Source organism: Trichosurus vulpecula, chromosome 8, assembly GCF_011100635.1.
Source record: "Trichosurus vulpecula isolate mTriVul1 chromosome 8, mTriVul1.pri, whole genome shotgun sequence".
Lineage (NCBI taxonomy): Eukaryota > Metazoa > Chordata > Mammalia > Diprotodontia > Phalangeridae > Trichosurus > Trichosurus vulpecula.
Genome location: NC_050580.1, coordinates 149,199,929 through 149,222,644, shown reverse-complemented (window position 1 = coordinate 149,222,644; position 22,716 = coordinate 149,199,929). Strand labels below are relative to the sequence as shown.

The 22,716-nt window shown below is 39.5% G+C and overlaps 1 protein-coding gene across 1 annotated transcript in view; it reads right to left on the bottom strand.

The window, feature by feature from the left end:
* Positions 1 to 22,716, bottom strand: part of ZNF609 (zinc finger protein 609) — a 218,343-nt gene that overhangs the window by 43,704 nt on the left and 151,923 nt on the right. The window contains exon 3 of the mRNA XM_036734557.1: positions 878 to 1,103. Coding sequence (XP_036590452.1) covers positions 878 to 1,103 — 226 coding nt within the window. The remainder of the gene's footprint in view (positions 1 to 877; positions 1,104 to 22,716) is intronic.

The following is a 22,716-nucleotide window of genomic DNA, read 5'->3' as shown; positions in this document are numbered from 1 at the left end:
TAGGTAATTTTTGGAGGAGACAGTGGTACTGAAAATTTTTTAAAAGTTACAAATTACACGCAATTAAGCCAATAATATAACCTGTTCTCCCAGCTCAAGATGTTGCTTTGCCATGACCTTTCTTCAAGGTTGGGCTTGATTTAAAAAAAAAAAAAAGCTCATGGGAAGATTTATATGAGCCGATACAAAGTGCAGTATGCAGAACCAGGAAAACAACATGTTCAGCAATGACTACAATAACATAAATGGAAACAGCAAAAGAACGTATACTGAAGGCTGTGAGAGTCAGCCCCAAAGAAGAGAATACTTCCCACTTCTCCTTTTCTGAAGTCAGAGACTATGACTATGAAACACTATATATAATGTCAGGCTTTTTCAATATGTTGCTCAGATTCGCTGAAATTTTTTTTCTTCTTTAAGAAGGGATAGCTCTTTAGGAGGAAGGGAGGGAAAGGGATATACTGTAAAATGTAAGTAATACCAAACAAAATATTATGAATATAAATGTATAATATATTAAAAAGAAAAAAATCATGAATTTAACAAAAGTAAGAAAACTGTTTAAAGGGAGGGAAAGAAAACAGATGTCACTTTCCCTGGTCCACTACTGTACTTAGGCCAATAATGTAACATATTATAGATGCCAAGGGGTAAATAACCAGTCAAAGAAAGTGACTCTCACAATTCCTCAAATCAGGGATTTACTGCCAATAAACTGTTTTAATCCACTGTAACATTACCAAAAGGAGATTGTGAATCCTGAGACTCTTAACCTATACTTGAGATATATTGCATTATAAGTATAAATTAGACTATCCTGAAGAAGAGAAACTGAAAAGGCATTTAAGGCATGCCACGTACCACACACAACACTTACCATCTTCTGTTTCTTGCCACACAATGCCCTCTAGGTTGACGCTGGTCCCAGGTTCACAGGGGCCTAGGCACTCAGGTTCTGTAGCCAATGCCACATCACAGGTGTTCACTCCTACAGAGCGGGTTCGAACCATGATCTGCTCACAGGGGGAGGAGATATCATTACTGACCACTGGAACAAGAAGATGCAGTGGCAGCACAGCTGGTGTGGAGACAGGAGATTCCATCTGCAGGGTAAAGAAAGCAGCAGAGGAGTTGCAATTAGAACACATATGGGAAAAAGACATTTTTAAACCCAACTATTTCACACATCTCTCTCCAGCCAACCATGCTTGGAGGTCTCCAAATTCTGCATTTTTGAACTCTAAGTTCAAATCGCTATAGTCTCTAGTCCTGGTGTACAGTAACCACATAGAAATTCTCCTTTCTTTAGAAATAATCTTTCCACTGCCCATCCCCAATTGCTCATAAATGATGTTTCATACTAAATATGTAAATGGGGCTGTTCAATTCTTTTCCCACCATGGAAACTAGGAAAAGGGAGACTACAGGTGTTTCTCAGAGTATCATAAAATTTACCTAGGAAGGTTTTTAGAGAATATATAGTCCAAAACCTCCCCTCCATCCCATTTTACAGATGGGGAAATGAGTCACTTAAATGTTCAAGGAAAATACCAAGTCAGATGTGGAATTCTTGAAAGGCACACATCGCTTATTATTTCCCTTCCTTGTTAATCCAGCTCCTATCATTTAATATAGTAATCTATAAGGGGGAAAGGTGGGTGGAAGAGACAGGAACAGTTCTTCAGTCAACTCAAAACGATCAAGAGCTCCAAAAATGTTTTATGAGGCAGTGCTATCTCTCTTTCCACCTTTCAGTCTAACAGACTGACTAAAAATTAGGCTGAGAATGACCAGATGGGATTCTCTCACCCCAAAGATTTCAACAGAAGCTAGTGAAAATGGTTGCAAGGAATATGGATCTAGCCATTATCCCTATCTACAAGAAATAGGAGCCCTGCATCTATGTACCAGAAAATCCTAAGGCCTACAGAAACAACTGATAAAACATCCCGGTATGAAAATAGCCAAAAATTAAAACAATCATTCTACCTACGATCTTAGTCATCTAAGAGAACATGATTACTTGGGTTCCTAGGTAAGTGCAGGACATCCTAAGGGCAAGAAAAAGGAAATATTAAATGAAGAGGGTAGTTCTTTTGGCTCTCTGAATCCTAGCATTTATCAGTTGGCAGAACCTATGCACCTGCAGCACCTAGTCTCAGCCATTTAGCAGAGAGCATATAGGGACTCAACAAATATCAGTCAATTGATTTCCCACAATGACTTAACGTCACTGATCAGAAGACCTAGCAAGAAAATAAATAGGAATACACACATTGTATTGCTAGAAACTCACGTAGTGCTTAGATATTTACTCCTGGGACTACTTAATGAAAATGTAGAGCAGCCCTTGAACCTGAAGTCAGTAGTCAGCAGTATAAACATGCATGTTTATACAATCCTAGCCACTGGGCTAGCTTTGCAGGAGAATTCTGACTCTAGAATTGTCTGCCATGGCTCACTACTAGCTATACTACTTGTACTCTACTCTCTCACCTTGAAGACTCTAAGAAAGGCTGAGGCCTGGTCACTGCTACAGTTGTTGAATGGAGCCAACTCCAGCTTCCTGGCTTGGAAAGTCAATGCAATTTGTAGATCATTACTGGCAGTTCACAGAAAGCTCAAACTGATTCAGGCTAATTCTGGTCCCTGAACATCTGCCAAAACATCATTTTCTGTTTGTTGCTGCAAAGTGTATGACTATACTTCCCTATGTCTCCCCCACCCCGCCAATTCCTCTAACCCAGCCTTTTCATGAAACAATTAGCTGGAGTGGGAGTTTGTATATTGCATCCTCCGCTTTACAAAATGCATTTGGCAAAACAGCTGCTATCTACTTGTGTTTCCTCTGAAGTGGGAAGTTTATAATTTTACTAGCAACTAGGTCCCCCAAAGTCCCCTCATATTCTCCATTAATTCTGATTTGAAAACTGAGTAAAAACTTAAGTGGGATGTAGAGAGAAGACTAGGGAAAAGGAAGAAAAACAAAACGAAGCCTCCACTCCTGTGTGGTCCTGAAACAGTACTTCTATCAAGTTGTTCAGGGATGACATAAAGCCAATTTCTTCAAGGCTCTATAGCACCACTGAACGTCACTGGAGAGGAAGATGAGTGAAGATAACCAAGTCCTGAGAAAGTAGCAAAATGACTGCCAATGGGTTGCTCTGATTTGTGTTGTGGTTTGGTACCCCAATCAATACCCTAAAGCTACCGGCAGAAGTAAATCCTTTGGGGTCCAAGCACCTTGGACTCATTTGTTAACCTAGAAAGGTTTTTCACAGCACAAACACCTAGAAAGCCTTCCAGGTCATTATTATGTCTCCTAGACACAGGGTCATGTTTATGGGCTGCCAGCTCCTATCATCTATGCTCTCTGTGTACTACTCTGGCACAGAAGAGGGAGAAAGCAAGTTCTCTGTGGAGCTTCTCACACAATCACTGCACCAGCTCAGATGACTGGGGAGAGAAGTTTTTAACCAAATAAGGAATAGAAGAGATCGCAAAAGAGAAAAAAGATAATTTTGATTACGTGACATTGAAAAGCTTGTGTATGAACAGAAAAAGTGCTGAAGATGGTAAACAGTTGACTTAGGAAAGAAATCTTTGCCTCAAATATTTATGACAAAGGTCTGATATCTAAGATATATGGGAAATTAACACAAATATGCAAGATTCCAGTGGTCAGAAGATAAGCAAAAACAGATCTCAAAGGAGAATCATCATAACTCATAGGAACTTTAATAACCCCAAGAAAAATCATGTCAACTTACTACTAATAAAAGAAATGCAAGGCAAAACAACTCTGAGGTTTCGCCTCACATTACAAAGACTGTCAAAGATGATGAAAGACAGAATTAGTACTGGAGGGGCTGAGAGAAGACAGGCACATTAATACAATGTTGGTGGAACAGTGACTTTGTCTAACCATTTTGAAAAGCAATATGGAATTGTGTTTAAAATGTGGCTGAAATATTCATTGTTCTTGTTTGTCCTTTGTTTTCATGGAGGACCAATGACATCACACTCATGAGTGAACTGGAATTAAGAGTTGCACATTCTCTTCTAGAGTCATCAGAGCCCAGGACAATTGGCCATGGCCTGGGATACAGTGCTCTCTAATTTAAGCTGTTCTAAAGACCCTGCTATGAAACACTTAAGAAGTCACAGGAAGTAAACTGCAGGAAGACTGGAAGAGATTGGCTGTCAGGTGCCTTCAGTGTCAGAGAGGAGCCAACCCGCTTGATTGTTTATGTAAAAGAGAGTGTGGAGGGATGGGAGGAGGGGTGAGAGGAAGGATGCCTGTGGGTTTGAAACTGCTCAGTTTCCTTCCACTTTGCAACAGAAACCTGAGGAGAAACCACAGTACAGAACAATAGCACTTAATTACAGCTCCAGCTCTGCTAATTACCATTTGGTCACATCTATAATCTTCGTTACGCCACAGTGCATAATAAGCAGCTCTGTGATATCCATCTAATAACCAAGGTGGCTTTATGGAATTTTATATTTCACTGTACACTAGAATAAATGGAACTCGTTTATCACCGCAGGAGAGAGTAGAAATCAGAAAAGGATACATTCTGCAACCTCTGACATTCACCTGAGCTACTAAACTGGGGCAGATCACGCTAAACTGATGACAGAACAATATTCTCAACTGTGCTAAAGCTAGTGCTGTTAATTTCTATGAAGACCTGGATCAGTTCTTCCACTATGAAATAAAGCAATACCACAACTTGGGGCCTTTCAGTTGTATGGGGTTGAGTGGGGGGCGGGGGGGGAAGATAAAAGAGTTAGAAGTGAAATTGGGATGACAAATTCCTGAATTTTTCCAATAATTCATGTCCTTTTATCTTTTAACAAAGCTTCTTTTTCATTTCACCTTTAGCTACCAGTTTAATACCCTCATATTAGGCTCTAGGTGTTGATAGGCAGGTGACATGGAAATGGGGACTAGATGAGACCAATAAAGGGAGCCCAAGCCATTAATCTAACCACATGAAATAATTATACACTGCCCTCCACTGCCTCCCACACATGACAGCAAGGATGGCAGGAAAGCTCTTCAAGGCTGCATGCAACTATTTCAGAGGCAGAAAATACACTAAGGACTATTCAGGACTTGCTCATTACAAGCAGAGCTTTGGGACCTGCATCTTCAGAATCAAAAGGCTGCAGAGAGTTCATTCCACATATGCCAGTAGTTTGAAAAGTAATTACAATATACTTCCAGTTATCCAGGATGAATGAGAATTAGGCAGAGCCGGCAAGCTCCCAGCATAACTCCCAGACTCCATCACCTTGAACCAGCAAGTGATTAGCCAAATAGTAATTAAAATTGCAGCAATAAACTCCAGTGGTTCTTTGTAACTCTTGGATCAAACTTAAAACTCCTCTCTGGTATTTAAAGCTTTTTCTTAACTGGCTTTTTCCTATTCTTCTAGTCTTCTTACTATACCATATCTTCTTGGCTACTACCCTCAACCAGCACACTAATTACTAAGTGGGGTTCCCAGTGATAGACAACAGCGGTTTGGGGGTCTGTATTCCTAAAACCATTGCTCAAAGGTCTAATAATGATTCCCCTTGACAGTTAGCCAGCATACATAATCAGCGCAAAGCTGCGACATTTACTTAAATGCCACTGTTTAAAAAAAATTTCTTCCCATGAATCTGAAGTCCACTCCCACATAGTGTCCATAGGAAGAGAAGGCAAATGGTAGCAAGGCACACCAGATGGAACATGTGCCTATGGCCAAGGTAACTCATCACTCTGGTACTACTGTTGGATCCTGATGTCTTCTTTCTCTCCTTGTGGAGTCCTTACCCTGTTCCCCCTACTGGGTGCAGCATCTCTGCTGAGCCAGCTGAGTTCCTGGATCTGCTCTTCTCCAACCTGAATCAAGGTCTGGTTCTCTTCTCTGCTGCCAAGGGTCATACTTCTTAAAGCTTCCCTTAAGTGTCCAATTCTATCTGGAGAATGCACGTCTCAGCTTAGCTATTGGCTCCCCTGATTTCTAGAGGCAACAACTGTCTAGTGACTGGATGGTGCCTCCTGATTTTTACTACCTGGATGACCTTGGACAAATCACTTAACCTCTATGAACTTTAATCTCTTCCTCTGTAAAACAGAGGGCTTGAACTATGTGACCCCTGGGGTACTTTGTATGCTTAGATTTACCGTCCTACGGTACTAGCAGGTGAGTAGCTCTGCCCTAGAAGGCAATGAGGAGTGGCAGGGAGAAACCACCCACACTTCCCTACTGCTTAGGAGTCAGACCCCATGGTGGCTTGAACCCAGACTGCCCCACTACCACTTCAAGCAGAAAAATCTGTAAAAGGGTATTAGCACACTGTTGACACATTAACACCTCAACTGTTGTGACTACTTCATTTGAACTTGGTGGTGGGGTGAAGAGGGCATCAAATCCCCCCTCCACAGTCTAGCCATTCTGGCTTACTGGCTGTCATTCATAACACTTGGGTCTCCCATGCCTGGCATACTCTTCTACCACATTCCTGACTCCTGGAATCCTCAGCTTAAGTACCACCTTTTGCAAGAGGCCTTTCTTGTTCCCTTCTTTCTCACCCTAGAAGCTGGTGCCTTTTCTTCCTCCAAGGTTGCCTTCTTTTTTCTTTTTTGTCTCCATACCTCTACATAAACATGTCTTTTCAACAGAAATATAAGTTACTTGAAGGTAAGAACTATTTCAATTTGGTGGTGGGGTCCTCAGGGCTTAGCACAGTGCTAGGTGCATAACAGTACTAAAAAATGCTTACTGAGTGAAAAAGGAAATGCATTTTGAAATAGGCATAGGGTTTGGTGTCAACACACATTTATTAAGAACCCAAGCATATGTCAGGCACTGTGCCAAAGGGACACAAAACCAAAAATGAGATAGTTCTTGCTCTCAAATAGCTTACCTTCTATCGAAAGAAACAACGTGTACAAATATAGGTAAATACCAAATAAATATCAGGTGCTGGGGGGGGGGGGGGAGGTATCATTAGCACTTTCAGGGACAGCAAGACCTTAGATTTGAAGGAAGCGGGGATTCTAAGAGAAGTGAAGAGGGAGTGTGTACAGGGGAAAGGCAAGAAAATCAAGAGATGCAATGTTGTGTGTGTGTGTGTGTGTGTGTGTGTGTGTGTGTGTGTGTGTGTGAGAGAGAGAGAGAGAGAGACAGACAGACAGACAGAAAGAAAGCAGGACAATTTGGCTGGAACATCTAGTTAAAGGGAGTTATGTGTAGTAAGTCTAGGAAGGTAGGATAAAACATATCTAGTAAGTGAAACTATACTGAATATAGTTTAGTCTTTCTCTAAAAACTGAGAAAGCATTTTCCTTCGGAAATTAACCTTTCAGGATCTTACAATGCCTCAGGATTATCACAGGATCATAGATTTAAATCTGGAAGGGACCACAGAAATCATTTAGTCTATTCCCCTAATTTTACAGATAAAGAACATGAGACCCAGAGACGTTTAAGTAATTTGCTCAAAGTCACACAGGTAAGTGGTAGAGCTAGGACAAAAACCTATGTCACTGGGGTACTTTCTAATGCACTATATACCACTGCGAGTATCAGTTACCCATGCAAGATATAAAAGGGGGTGGGGAAAATGTGCAATGATTCAATGAAATCACTTAAAAACTGAAGTTATTATTTAAAAAAAAAGTCTTGACATGAATTAGAGATATTTGACACATAAAACAAGCCAAATTAAAATGTGGAGAGAAAAATTCTAATTATTTGGACTTTCCTGTTTGGATTCCTGAGGAATCTGAGCTTACAGAAGTTATTCTTTAATAAAAGATTCAGTTTTGCTTATTCAAGGAAGAAATCCCTTTGGACAAGGGTCCCACTATCCTTACCACCAGTAACACCAACTGCCGACCAACTGCCACCAATGGGCAGGTAAGCCTGAGGGTCCCTAGAACAGAAGCACTTCCCACACCACTGATCCTGCTTTCAGCCCAGTCTCTTAAACCATCATCATTCAGGGAAGCACCACCCTGTAGAGAAGGAGCTAGCCATTTTCACCAACTCTCAACTAACTGCCATCTATGCCATCCATAGGGCAGGTAAGCCAGCCTAGTAGTAGAAGAAGAAAGGCACCCTGAGGGAGAGACAGCATATGCCAGAAGAGTCAAACCACTGCCAACACCTTAAAACACCTCCAATTACTGACCAACTGCCACCAACAAGCAGGTGCTACAGCTCTGGCCTTTTCAGCAATCACATCTATCAAAGACCCCAACATCTCACCAACATCAAATAAGTTCTACCCACCAAAGTCCTTGGCACCGTCAAATGGTTCAACATCAGACAAAGACATAGTTTGTCCATGGAAATGACACTGAAGAAGATGCATTACCATCTGCTTTGCTGCTGTACCCTAAGGACCATGGTAACTTTCCATCTGACTTGCAGCTGAAACCTCCCATATATGTGTTGCCTTCCCCCATTAGAATGTGAGCTCCTTGAGCAGGGACCGTCTTTGGTTTTCTACTAGTATACCCAAGCACTTAGCAGTGCTTTGTACATGGAAAGCACTTAATAATTTTTTTAATATCCGTTTGCTTGTTAATTCAATCTGATTCATTCATTCTTCTGAAAGATCATAAATACCTAATCCAAACAGGTTGACAAATGAGGGTTATGAAATACTTGTGTTTATGGAAATGAGCTTCCCTTAAAGAGAAAAAATCTTGCTAGGTTGGACTATGAATAGGTAGCTTGGTGTAGAGTCAGGAGGAAGGCTCTGGATTAAAATTCCTGATACTAGTTTGACTCATACAAGTTACTCATGACAAGTTACTTAACTTTTCTTCGTTATTTTGCTCAACTGTAAAATAATACTTGTACTATTTATCTCCCAGGGTTCAGTGAGTACTTTGGGGGAAAAGTACTTGGCTAATGCTAAAACACTATATAAGTGTTTTATTACCAGGAGTAGAATAATTTGGGAAAATGTTCAAATTTAACTATAGAGAGGCCCTTTTCCAAATAGTCCAAAAAGCACTTTCGCCTCTCCACCTTCTCTCTGCTCCTTAATTAGAGCAGAGGGGTCAGCAATGCTTTTAGATTGAAGACTACTTTGAAACAGGACTGACTATAACTTGTTTCTTTGGTTAATTTCTTGTTTAAAAATAAAAATTTCATCTGTTTTTCCCCTTATATCATTCCAACTAAGATTTTACAACACAGAGTAAGCAAAATCAATGGATGTAGGGATCAGGTCTGACAACATCATTCTGTACCCATAATTTGCCGTGTCTTCAAGAAAAAAAGGAGGGTACATATTTCCTCAACTGGGGGAGGGGGGAGGAGAGAAGAGAGAGACAAGATTGATTATTAAATAGTATTTGGTTTCATTTTAGTATTCTTTCTTAACATCATTAGAATCATTGTTTATATTGTATTCCTGGTTCTGTTGCTTCATTTTATGTTATGTTGGTGTTCTTCTGGATTCTTCATATTCCTCATATTATTTCTTTACAGGCGTATACCACAGTTTATTTAACCATTCCCCAACTAATGGGCACTCTGCTTAATTCCACTCAGCCCCCCCCCCCCAAAAGCTGCGTATAAAAAGGGACAGTCAAGAAGAGGAAAAAAATATAGAAAGGACAGCTTGCCACTCACCATATTCCTAGTAGCACACAATCAAGGTTATCAATGACTGCTTAACCAGAGTAGATTGTAAAACCCAAGCATGGCTATAATGGAATCTGATGCCTACTGAAAAGCCAGGGAGCCTTCGCTATAATGTGATCTTTATTTGTTACCACCTAGAATCCTAAAGGATCCCTTCTGGAAGAAAAGAGCATATCAAATAAACTTAAGACTTAAGACAGCATAAATCTCCAGTGTACGGGAATTAGCAAGCCATATTGGAAATTTAACAGACAAAAGGAAAAACTTCATAAGGGAATCAATGCCTCAAACAATTCACACTCCATTGTCCATTAATGTGGCAAAGGTTTTGCTGAATGAAGCATGTCTACTCTTCTTGTTACTGTCTTCTGGCTCTACAATCCCCTGACTGTTTGAAATTCACAGCTTTCCCCTTCAGCAAAGCTATTAACTTTGTAGCTGATGAGTGATGATAGCGTCCTGTCTGCACACTACCCCTGAAGCGGGCTGTATTTTTTCCACACAGGGCTAGAGATTCTTCACATCTCTTGCATTAGAAGCACTAGAATTAACCTCCGAAGCATGAGGAGCTTGGGGAGAATTTTTTGGTTGTAACTTCTGGCCTTAACTCCATTCACATACACTCAATTTCTAAAGCTACAGCTAGAATTTGTCAGATTTACTGAAGTGCAGTGCTACTTCTAGTCACCTCACACCCACATCTTTACAAGAGGCAAAACACCAAGTTAAGGTGAACCAAACTACTGTCCTTTCCTTCCTGCATCATTCAGAATCACAGCTGGGAGGAGACCAGGGTCTAAAGCAGTAATTTCCTACATTCTTAGACCAGCTTAAGAGCATCACCCATAATGTAGCTGAATGTACAAGTACTCACAGTACAACAGACTCTAACTGGCATTTGGAAAAGTGCTTTCAATGCAGAATGAGTTCAGAGTTCCCACTTGAAATACTAAGACTAAAATATCCGTGAAGTAGCTATGCTGAGGGAACACTAAACTCCCATCAAATCAAGGAGGGGACCTGTGATATCTAAGGAGGGAAGAGTTCTGAAAGTTGTGGAGAAGGGGAATCTTATGGAAGAACCCCCCTCACTCCATTATAGCCTAAGGGCTTTGGCAACTGCATGTGTCCAGGCAGTGGCCCTTAGAGTCAATCCCTGTCCAGAGGAGGGAAAAAATGAGGAAGTTAGGGGGGCGATGAGTATGGGATAGGATCCCTGTGGACAGCAGGCTTCTCAGGTGGTTGACAAGATCAGCAGAAAGAATGGAAAAAGAGACAAAGGAGGAGAGGCACAACCCCAGGAGGAGAGGCACATCCCCAGGGGTAGAGGCTGCAAGTGAAGGAAGAAGCTGAGTTCCCTATGTCCCTGACAGACAGGGACCTCATACATAACAGATATTTCGAAGTCAGAAAAACTTAAGGGTGCTTGACAGTCTGGGAATTACCATGCAAAACAGAAATTCTGAAAGATGAGAAATTATTAATCACCGACTTTAATAGTTTCCAAAATTGTAAAGGACAGCTAGATGGTGCAGTGGACAGAGTGCCCTGTGTGAAGTCAGAAGACTCATCTTCCTGAGTTCAAATATGGCCTCAGACACTTACTAGCTGTGTGAACCTGGGCAAGATGGTTAACTCAGTGCCTCATGTATAAAATGAACTGGAGAAGGAAATAGCAAACCACTCTAGTATCCTCACCAAGAAAACCCCAAAATGGGATCACAAAAACTTGGACACAACTGAAACAACTGAACAACAATAAAAACAACAAACTAAAGGAAAAACTTAACTAAATAACTACAGATTTTGTACTTAAAAGGATATGTGGGTTCTTTCTGAATTTTTCATTTAACAGTCCACTCAGAAATTAAGCACAGTATTAAAACAGCTTGTTTCTAGTCTTAACAAGGAGTCTTCCTATTTTTTTTTTTTAACTAACAATTGCCAAGGACACTTCTACAGAAGTTGACAGATACTTGACAATGGTACCCTCTCATTAGACAAACCTATAGGAAGAGACCACCTACCTGGAGGTCTCTCCTGAGGATGCTTTCTGTCATAGAAAGATTTATGCATTACCTTTCACTCAAAATTCATAGATATTATAAGAAATTATTCTGTAATGGGGATCTTTCTATTTGATAAAATCCTGGGATTAAGAATAAGTTCCTAGGAGAAAACTAATATATAATTATACTGCTACTAATGCAATGAAGAGGTTTCTGATTAATATGCAGTCTATAATTTTGGTATGATGCCAAAAAAAACCTTTTTGTAAAGGAAATAACTCTCTAACATATCTTTATATAAATCTAGATTTTCTTTTGTTAGGTGGGCAAATATTGATTTTCTTTTCTTGAGCCACATCTTAACAGTGAATCTAGTTTTATACAACCTTACTTAGGGATAGGTCAACTAAAAGAAATAACTATCATATTGCCAAGCAGCCAAGCAGAGCTGAACTATTTTCTATGCACTGAAGCTGCTCCTCCAATCACCTCTTCTGAAATAACTTGGCTGTGTTCAAGCAGAAGAGAAAATGCCTAATGAAACTATCATATCCAACACAGAACTACAGTGCAGTCACATCTAATATCCCTATACTATATCTCAAGAAAGATGAGGGATGAGAATCACTTTAGTTTTATAACAGTAAAGTGCAAAGTAGCTTGACCAAAATAGTCTAGAAAGTCAGTGGAGCAGTCTACCACAAGTCATGTCCTTCGAATCTCAGTGATAGAAAAAAGGATGTTAGGAAAACCAACAAGATGGGCAATAGGTTCAACATGAACTCTCTGAAAAGGTAAAAATGACTATTTTGATGTATCTGAGCATTTTATTCTGGGGAAGAGATTTTCACCTACCTAGAATAAAATACTCAGATACAACACCATTACTAAACAATACCTAATATTCTTGCCAAGCCAAGAGACCCAGAAAGTATGGAAGTGTGCCAGGGAACCATCTAGAAGGGATAGCTTACATTCAACTTATATGAGGTGAGCTTAAAGGATATACTGCATTGCCTTGGCCAATCAAGAGTTTTCATCCTTTTGCCCCCAGAAAGCTGGAGGTAGATGGCCATCCATTCCAATTCAGGACAAAGTAGAAAACAGGAGATGAGGATGTAAATCATGGGTAGGAAAGAGGCACGATCTATTAAAAAAAGTTTTTTAAATTCGGGATTTCCATTCATGTTTGGAACTTAAAGCATTTTTAGTGTGTTCTGAACAGATGAACTATTTAGAAGAGATTTAAGATTTTTAGGTAAAGAAGCCCCAAAGGTTCAGTAGCAGCTGATTAAATTCCAGATCCCTAAACAGAAATTTTTAAAAGGGTTCAGCTCCCTTAGGTACCTTCGTAAACAGCACATTGCATTTTGATCTCAGCATATGGGGTCAGAGATTTTGTTGTTACCTTTTCAAACCTAGTTTCGCAAACTAGTGGTTTCTATTTCCTCCATTTCTCATTAGTTGACTGGGATATGCCTGCTTAAAATTAGAGGCTCAAAAGGTTGAATGTTTTTTTATGGTTCAGGGGAAGTAAGAAAGGCAATGTGGAATCTACACTTGGTATGTACTGGGCAGTCTTTAAGTGTTCATAACTTCGTAAATAACCTAACGGTGATTAACTCAAGAGAAGTGCCTCTATTGGTGTAGCTTAACCCCCAGAATGATCATTTTCACAAAGCTTACAAGGATAATTAATTTTATTCCAATTGTCTACAATGAGTGGAACAAATGTCACCTTCCAGGAATGCTGGATATGGAAAACCTCTGCTACTGGGGTGGGAGAAGAGAGGAGACAGACAACTAAAAGAATCCAACACCCCTTAAAAAAACCAAAAAGTAATGCCAAAGAAAACTAAAAGATAACACCATCTCTATTCTAACCGTAACTCTCCTTGGAGCAGGGCCAGGAGATGCCTGGTTGCTAGTGCCCCACAGAAGGCTGCTGGTGGTGCTTATCAAATTAAAATGCAAAGCAGCTCTCTCTAGTGTCACTGAGAACTGCCAGAAAGAGATTATGGTTCCCACCCTGAGGATGCAGGTCAGCTAAACAATACCCATCTTCCAATGCTGATCAGAGAAGGAGGAGGGTGAAGGAGGAAGAAGATTAGGCCTGTTTCCAAACAACAGCCCCGCCTGCTTGTTACCTTGGTAACCTCTTTTCTCTGAGCTGTTCTCATTTGTCTATCTCTGTCTGACCTTCATGTTGCTCTGACAGTAACCGTGGAGGAAAAGGTGCCTGCCTGCTGACTTAGCACTCGAAACTAGGCATCAAGCAAGGAGGGGAGGCACTTAAAGTCCTTCGCATTTTAGCCTCTAAACTGTGCCGCGAACGCCATTAGTAGCCTGTAAGAGCTTTCCGGTGGTCCTCGTCATCACATCACTCCTCCCCCAGGTCTGTGGACCACCCCACTGCCTTCTTATACACTTCCAGTGCAGGCTATCTGGGTCAGGTAGAGTGGGTAGGTGAAAAGAAACAGTGAAGAGAAAAATCAAGAAATGACCTAAAGGTGATTAACTCAAAAACTGCCTAATAAGATACTGTCTTAGTGTAGTAAATATATCGACAATTTCTGTTCTTTTGACATCTGCTCAAAGGTGGTGGTAGGTAGATGGATTAAAATCAATGCAAAGAGCATGATCAGGAGGATCCCCTTTTTGTAAAGGGAAAAGGGAAAAATTGGGGGGGTAGTTCTTGTTCAAGTAGATACAATCATTTTTTAGTCTTCCATTTCAAGGATTAGAAATACTGAGAAAACTATGCACTTGTGTACCTCAACCTTTTTAATATGCCTAGATGTGACCTTTCTGAATATCTATACATCTATTACTCCTTTAAAACCAAGGGACAAAGAAACTTAGAAAAGATTGCCATGGACTCTAACCTCTTGAGATATATCAAATGTTGTATACAGGGTTCACAATTCTACTTTTGAGGATTTCCAATCCTTTAATGAGGCTGCTATAGTCCCTTGTCATACAAGAATGGAACGGCATGCTGGGACAGAAAAATGTATATTAAGCCCAGTACTCTGTATTTGACAAGGGCTACAGGGACATTTTGTGAAAGATGTCTAATTGCCTTCCTTGACTCCTATGATATTTTCTTTAAAAGGTATGTACTCCAAATATTCCTAGCTTCACAACCTATCAGGCACCGGATAAAATGAGGGGTTTATAAAATAATATAAATAATATAAAATAAACTTTCTTTTAGCTCTTAAATCAAATGATCCTATGATCTTTTACTGAATTTACTTGAAGCCTTGTTGAACCAATTTATGTTGGGATATAAAGTCAACAAATTTAACATACCTATTGTTTATTCAGGTCTGAAGACAACTATTTTCAAATTTAATTCTGGCATTCCGGAATACGGTAAACAAAGCCATCCATATTCATCTACTCCTATCTTTACAATATATCATCTTTGACCAAATCCACCCAATTCCCAGACTGTCTTTCTAGTGTAAAGAGTTCTATTTATCCATGAAATCTATTTTCATACAAGGAATATCTATGTTTTCTGTTATTTTACTGAGTTCTCTTCTGAACGGTCTTCAGCAGGGAATCTTTTTTTTGAAGGGCACAAAGTATTTAACATAAGCAACTGCTAAAGTTGTGTCAAGCTGTTTCCCTTCTAGAAGATACATTAGAATGTCCTTCGGTGACACCTCGATTTTCCATGTTATCATAAAGAATGAAGTGATTATTTAAAATGGAAAAGGGGTTTCAAGATCAAAAAGAAAAGAAACAAGAAGGATCTACAGGAAAAAGAAGAAATCCTGACTGGAGCCAGGAGGTTGAAGGGTTGAAAGATGTGGCTGAAAAAAGGAAGAAGGGCTGACTGACAGATGAGTTCCTTTTTACAGACAAGAGCTAGATACTGAAAAGGAAGCAGTGGCTTATGTTTCAAGGAATGCGACCATGAATCCAGAGGTGCCACTAAGACAAGGGTCATAGAAAGAAGAATACCTGGTGGTGGTTGATGACTTGCTACCAAGCATGCTATATGTCAAACCAATATTAACAGAAAGATCTGCCGTCTGCCCAGGGTGTACTGGGAACATGATAGAGAGCTTGACAAGACTTGTCAAAGCTAATGATTACTTCCCCTTTTTGGTGATTCGAAAAGGGACAAATGACATTGTAAAAAAGGAATTCAAGAAGCACTGGCATGATTGTAAAGTCCAGGGCAAGAAAATTCAGTCCTTAGTCCTTAGCACAGGTAGAATTTTCATCCCTGCTTCTAATTGGGAAGGATTTCTGGAAGATGTGAATAGTGAAGATGTGGATAAGAAGATAATATCTGAGAATATTTTATCACTCAATCCAGATCCTGGTAGACACTATCTATTGACCACTAGGATGTTCTCCTTCCTTCCCAAATAAATTTAGTGCCTGCCTCAGTCTCTTCTCCTCCCTTCAGTTCCTGCTGTCATATTAGGGCACTTTAACACACCTTTAATACTCTCTCAAATACCCCAAGTTCCTAGTTTCTCAATCTACTTAATTCCCAAGTCTGATACACCCATAGATAGCCAAACCTTCAATCCAGCCATCACCCACAAGTTTAATTTCCACATTGATAATAAGATCTCCAATCCCCTCACACCTTAGATGTTTCCCAGGCCATTTATTCAGTCAATAAGCATTAATATTAAATCCTATGTGCTAGTCACTATGCTAAAAACCAGGTATATGCAGAAAGGCAAAAAATAAGGAAGAAAAACTTTATCCTCAAGAAGCTCACATTCTAATGTGTAATGGGGCTGCTGCATAGTATATCAGATAGAGTGCTGTTCCCGGAGTCAGGAAGACCCAAGGTCAAATCTAGCCTTAGACACTAGCTGAATGACCCTGAGCAAGTCACTTAACCTCTGTTTGCCTCAGTTTTCTCATCTGTAAAATGGGATTAATTATGGCAACTATCTCATAGGGTTGTTGAAGAGGATCAAATGTATTTTGTAAGTCTTCTAATTGTAAAACACTCAGCACAGTGCCTGAAACATGGTAAGTGCTATATGAATGTTAGCGATCGTGATTACCACTATTATTACTATTAATGGAGGAAACAAGAGAAAAGAGAGAACCGGGCCTCTGAAGAGCCTCCTGGAGAAGTGGGGATTTGGGCTCAATCTTGAAGGAAGAGAGGGAAATCAGTCAGCTAGAAGAGGAAAGAGAACACTCTGGGCAGTGGCGACAGCGAAGGCAGAGAGGCATATACTGTGTGAGGAACAGTAAGTAGGCCAATCTAGATGAGGGGGGGAAGGGAGTAACATGTAAGAAGATTGGAAAGGTAGGAAAGTGCCAGGCTGTGAAGGGATTTAAATGCCAAACAGAGGATTTTATATTTGATCCTGTAGGAGCCTCTGGTGTTTACTAAGGAGGGGATGAGATGGTCAGACCTACACTTTAGTAAAAATCAATTTAGCATGTACAAGGATATACTGGAGTGTGGAAGAGACTTGAAGGAGGGAAATCCATTAAATGATTACTGCAAAAATCCAAGTTTAAGGTGATGAGGGCCTGTACTAGGGGTAGAGGCTGTGTGAATGGACAAATGGACATTTATAAGAGATGTTGTGAAGGGGAAAATGACAAGACTTGGGAACAGACTGGATATGTGGGTATTGGTGTTGAGGATGACAACAAGCCTGGGTGACTGGGATGATGGTGGTGCTCTCAATAGCAATAGCAAAACTGGGAAGAGAGAAGGGTATAGGGTAAACAAGTTGTCTACTGGATATCCAGTTTGAAATGTCCAGTAGGCAACTGGAAATGAAGGACTAAAGCTCTGGGGAGAGGTTAGACTGGATATCTAGATCTAGAATCCTCTCAAGAGAGGGATGATACTTGAACTCATGGGAGATGAAATCACCAAATCAAATTATAAAAGGAGAAGAGATAAGGGCCCAGGGCGAAGTGCTGCAGAATGCCCACGGTTAGCGGGTAGAACCAGCAAAGGTTCTTCTTGGCTAAACTTTCTGAGAAAGCTATCTAGACTAGGTGCCTCCATTTCTTTTCCTCTCAACAGTTTCTAAACCCTATAAAATCTGGTTTCTGACCTCAGGATTCAGCTGAAACCTGCTTTCTCTAAATGACAAATTGAATGGCCTTACTGCAGTCCTCATCCTTCCTGACCTCTCAAAAACCACAGACACTGTTGATCACATCTTCTCCAGGATAACTTTCAAGTTTTCATGACATTGTTCTCTACTGATTTTCCTCCTACCTGACATACTGTTGCTAATTCTTGATCGGGGTCATGTTTACTAAACTTGGGTGTCCCCCCAGGGTCTGGTACTGAGCCTTCTTCTCTTCTTCTTCTATACTAGTTGTCCATAACCATTTTTGTATCATGGACCCCTGTGAAGGTCTTATAAAGCTCATAGGCTTTTTGAAATCTATGCCCAGCCTCTGGGGTGTATGCATATGCGCGCGCACACACACATACACACACACTCTTTCGGGTTAAGAATCTCTGTTCTACTGTATATAATCTCACCTAGTGATCTCATCAACTTTCATGGGTGCAATGATTGTCTCTACATAGAACTCAGATTTATATATGTGGTCTCTCTCCTGAGCTTCAGGCCCACATCAGCAATTGGCCTTTAGGTATCTTTCATAAGCAACGGAAACTCAATACGTTCAAAAGAGAATTCATGATCTTTCCTTTCAAACCTTCTTCTCTTCCCAAACTTCCTAAATATTGTTGAGGGTACTACATACTTCTAGTCAACTAGGTTACCAATTAGGTGTCATCTATGACTGTACACTCACTCCATATATCCAAAGCTATTATCATATTTTGTCATTTCTACCATCACATCCCTCAAATATGGCCCTTTCTTCTTTCCATTCATATAGTAAAAACCCTAGCAAAGGTCCTCATTGCTTCTCAGACTCTTGTAGTAGCCTTTTCATTAATCTTCCTGCCTCAAGTCTCTCCCCACCCCAGTCCTCATCCTCCCACTCATCTGCCAAAGTAATTTTCCTAATACATAGATTGGAACCATAACGCCTCCTACTTGATAAACTTTAGTGGCTCCACTATATCCTCTAGGATCAAAATACAATCTTCCCTCAATGCTCTCCCAACTCATCTTTACCTCCCTAGTTTCCCTGACTGCCTTCAAGACTGAGCTCAAATGCTACTTCTGGCAGAAAGCCTTTCTTGATCTCCCTCCGCATCTACCATTTCTGAGAATACCTGCTATTGACACAGTAAATATCTTGAATATACATAGTTATTGGCAGGTTATCCCCCATTATATAGGAACTCCTTGGGGTTAAGGGCTGTCTTAGTTGTTTCTACTTGTATCCTCAGCATTTGCGCAGTGCCTCCTACATATTAATAAATGCTTGTTGACTAAGTGAATGGATAAAAAACAAGGTAATGTAAACAACATGAAGAAGATAAAAATATACATGATCACAATAATGTATAAGAAAACAGTACATCAGAACTCATACTGTTGCAATGGCCTATTTTGACTTAAGAGGACCATAGGATCATAGATTTAGAACTCAAAAAGAACTTACGGGCCAATCAATCCAACTCATTCATTTTAAGGAACCAGAGAGGTAAAGTGATTTGTTCTAGGGCATAGAGATAATAAGTGGCAGAGCCAGGACTTGGACTCAGGTCTTCTGACTTCAAAGCAACACTTTTTTTTTCACTATACCATGCGTAATAATTAAACATGTCTCATTCTTCTCAGTATGGAGTTGATAGACTATGAATGTAAAATAAAGCACAATAATCAGGCATGATCTGTTTTATTTGTGTATCCTCTTTTTAATGGAGGGAGTCTGACGCTGGGCAATGATAATATTTTTAAAAGCATCAATAAATAAAACTTTTTAATAAAAAAGTATTTGGGTAGAATACTACAAATTTAATCAAGTGGGCTATAACTGAAGGAGAAAAAAGGAAAATATGTGCAAGGTAGAATCCATCAAAAACAGCCAATAAAATAAAAGCATGGCAGTTTGACGCAGAATGATTTCCCCAGAAATAAAAATGAACCAGTAACAAAATTCATGGATATCTTAAAAACAAAACAAAATACCCCCCCTCTTTACCTCCTGAATATAGGTAATAAGCAAAGTGATCTACAATCCTTAAAAACAAAAGAACAAATTTAACCTGAGTCAATGTAATGAGATGAGACCCACAACCAGAATATGGCTCTAGAAAAATCATCTTTAAAACTGGGAAAAGGGGGTGGGGTAGGTAGAAAGGAAACATGTTGGAGAGCATTTAGGTAAAGATTAACCAAGTTAAAAAGAAAGGATCTTGTTGTGAGACGTGAACAGAAGGAAACTATACTTTCTCCAACTAATCTGAGATTTCTTCCATTACTTCACCCATAGCCATTTCAATATCCAACTCTTAAACCTACTCTCACAAAAACCACATAGTTCAGCTTGCTCAGGAAAAATATTTGCATATTTAATTTATGCACTTTATTCTTATCAATGTATTATCTTTTACTATGTTGTCTAAGTGAACAAACAGTATGTCCTAACATGAACACAGTGGAGTTAATGTCATCTATTTAAGAACTGTAACCATCAAGTAGAACGGAATCATGTCTATGTAAGAATTATGTCCAATATTTAACTTATATCATCATCAAACATTTTATTAAAGTCTACAATGTATAGGACACAAAGTCATTGTTGGAGCAAAAAAAAAAAATATCACAGGTCCTTCCTCTTCCCACCCCCATTAAGAACTTATAGTCTAGGTGAAGACAGAGATAGGATATATAAAGGATGGACAATTCTCCTGTACTGTTCTGAGGTAGCAAATGAGTGGTGTTAAGAGTTAAGTGCTAATGGAAGAAAGCAACATAAAAGGGCTGCAAACTCCAGTTCAATGAAATACAGGATTTAGATAAGCAAAAATGACAGGACATTCCAGGGAAGGGAAATAAAAACATCACAGTAAATATCCTTACTTATTAGTAATTGGGGGCCAAGTACAAGATTTCAGTTAATCAAAAGGAACACAGAAAACCCAGATATCCTTCTAGGGAGCAGCATTCATGGAAAAACAGTGGTAAGACCAATTTTAGGTTACTTGGTCATACATATGTATGAGCACATATTCCATGGTCCTGGGAATAAATAAAAGGTAAAAAGGCACACAGAAAAAGAAGGCTGAGTTTGTAGACTCCCAAATATGTTCCAACTGGCCAGAAACTGACATTCCAGCCATGTGCTATGGCAAGCATGGTACTGTTAAACCCCAAACACTGAATACGGTAGAACACTTCCTCCTCTGCTTCACCAACTGACCTAGATTTCCTTTAAATCCCAACTAAAATCTCATCTTCTACACTTAATTCCACGGCTTTTCTTCTTCTAAAAAATGTTTCCTAATTGATCCAATTCCACCAATACGTAGCTTACAACGCCCCAGACCTGGATACCCACTTGAGCATCCTCCACCCCCACCCCAGCTTCCTTTTGTGTTTTGTCTTCCTAGACAAGATTGAAACCTCCTCAAGGGCAAAAACTGTCTTTCTTATTTATAACTCCACTGCTTAGCACAGTGCCAGATATATAGTAGACAATAAGTATTTATTGACTATTGACAATGAGGAGCTTACATTTAGCTGAGACAGAAAGGATTCAAACATCTATAAAACAAGATTAATAAAAAGTAATAGGAGGGACAGAGGACTAAGAACTGAGAGAACCAGGGAAAAGCGGGGGTGGGGGCGGGGGCAGGTAGGGGGGAGAGAAGAGGTAGTTCCTAAATCTTGAAAAGGAACTGCATCCCAGAAAACAGACACTAAACAGTGAAAATGTAAGGAGGTTAGGGGGGTTGTGAATATGATTCAGGTAACAGCTAAAAGTCCAGTTGGATTGTAATGTAGATGTTTGTGGACAATTTTTTTGTATGGCTGTTGACAGCTTCGATTTGTTCCTCTGAGTTCATATTCTTTGACCACTTGCCTAACAGAGATGGGCTGTTGCTTTCATTCTTATATACTTTAATTAATTCCTTAAATATCTTGGACCTTTATCAGAGAAACCTGCTGCAAAGATTTTCTCCCCATGTTTAAGTGCATTCTTTTTCTTTGTGCAAAACTAGTTCATTCTAGGTAATCAAAATTGTCTTTTCCCTTCTGTCTTCTCTTTTATCACTTGTCTGGTCATGAACTCTTCCATCAATCCATAGTCATGAAAGGTATGTTCTTCCCTATCTCTCTACTTTATTTTTGACTTTTTATTATATCCAAGTGCTATGTCCACTTAGAGTTTTTCATGATATGTGGTGTAAAATATTTGTCTAAATTAAATTTCTGCCAGATAAGTTTCCACTTTATCCAGTACTTTTTGTCAAAGTGAGCCCTTACCCCAATAAAATGGGGCCTTTAGATTTATCAAATAGTATGCTACTATGTTCATTTGTTTCTGTATGTTATTTAACTAATCTGCACCACTGACGAACTTTTTAAATACCAGTACCAAACAGTTCTGTTGGGTACTGCTTCGCTATTCAGTTTGGCATATGGTATTATTAGGCCCCTTCCTTCAGTATCTTCCTAGAGATTTCTGACCTTCTGTTCCTCGAGATGGATTTTCCGCCCCCCCCCAGCTTAATAAAGTAGTCCTTAGGTAGTTTAACTGGTATGATAATAGGCACTGAATAAGTAAATTGAAGTATTGTTGTTATTTTTATTATACTAGCACAGTTTAATCGCGGGCAATTAATACTTCTCCAATTATTGGTCTGTTTTTAATTTTGTAAACAGTGTTCTGTAGTTTTATTCACTTAGTTCCTGAGAATCTCTTGGTAGATATATGTCCACATATTTGATTCATTCTATAGTTATCCTGAATGAAATTTCTTCACCCATTTCTGTAGGATTTTGTTGGGAGTATTTGGAAAAACTAATGGGTTTATTTTATATCCTAACATAAATCCATATAAACCCATTAGTTTACTGTTTTTGTAGATAACACAACATTGTTTCACTTTTCTAAGTGTTTTAATACATTTTAGCTGATTTTGGGGGGGG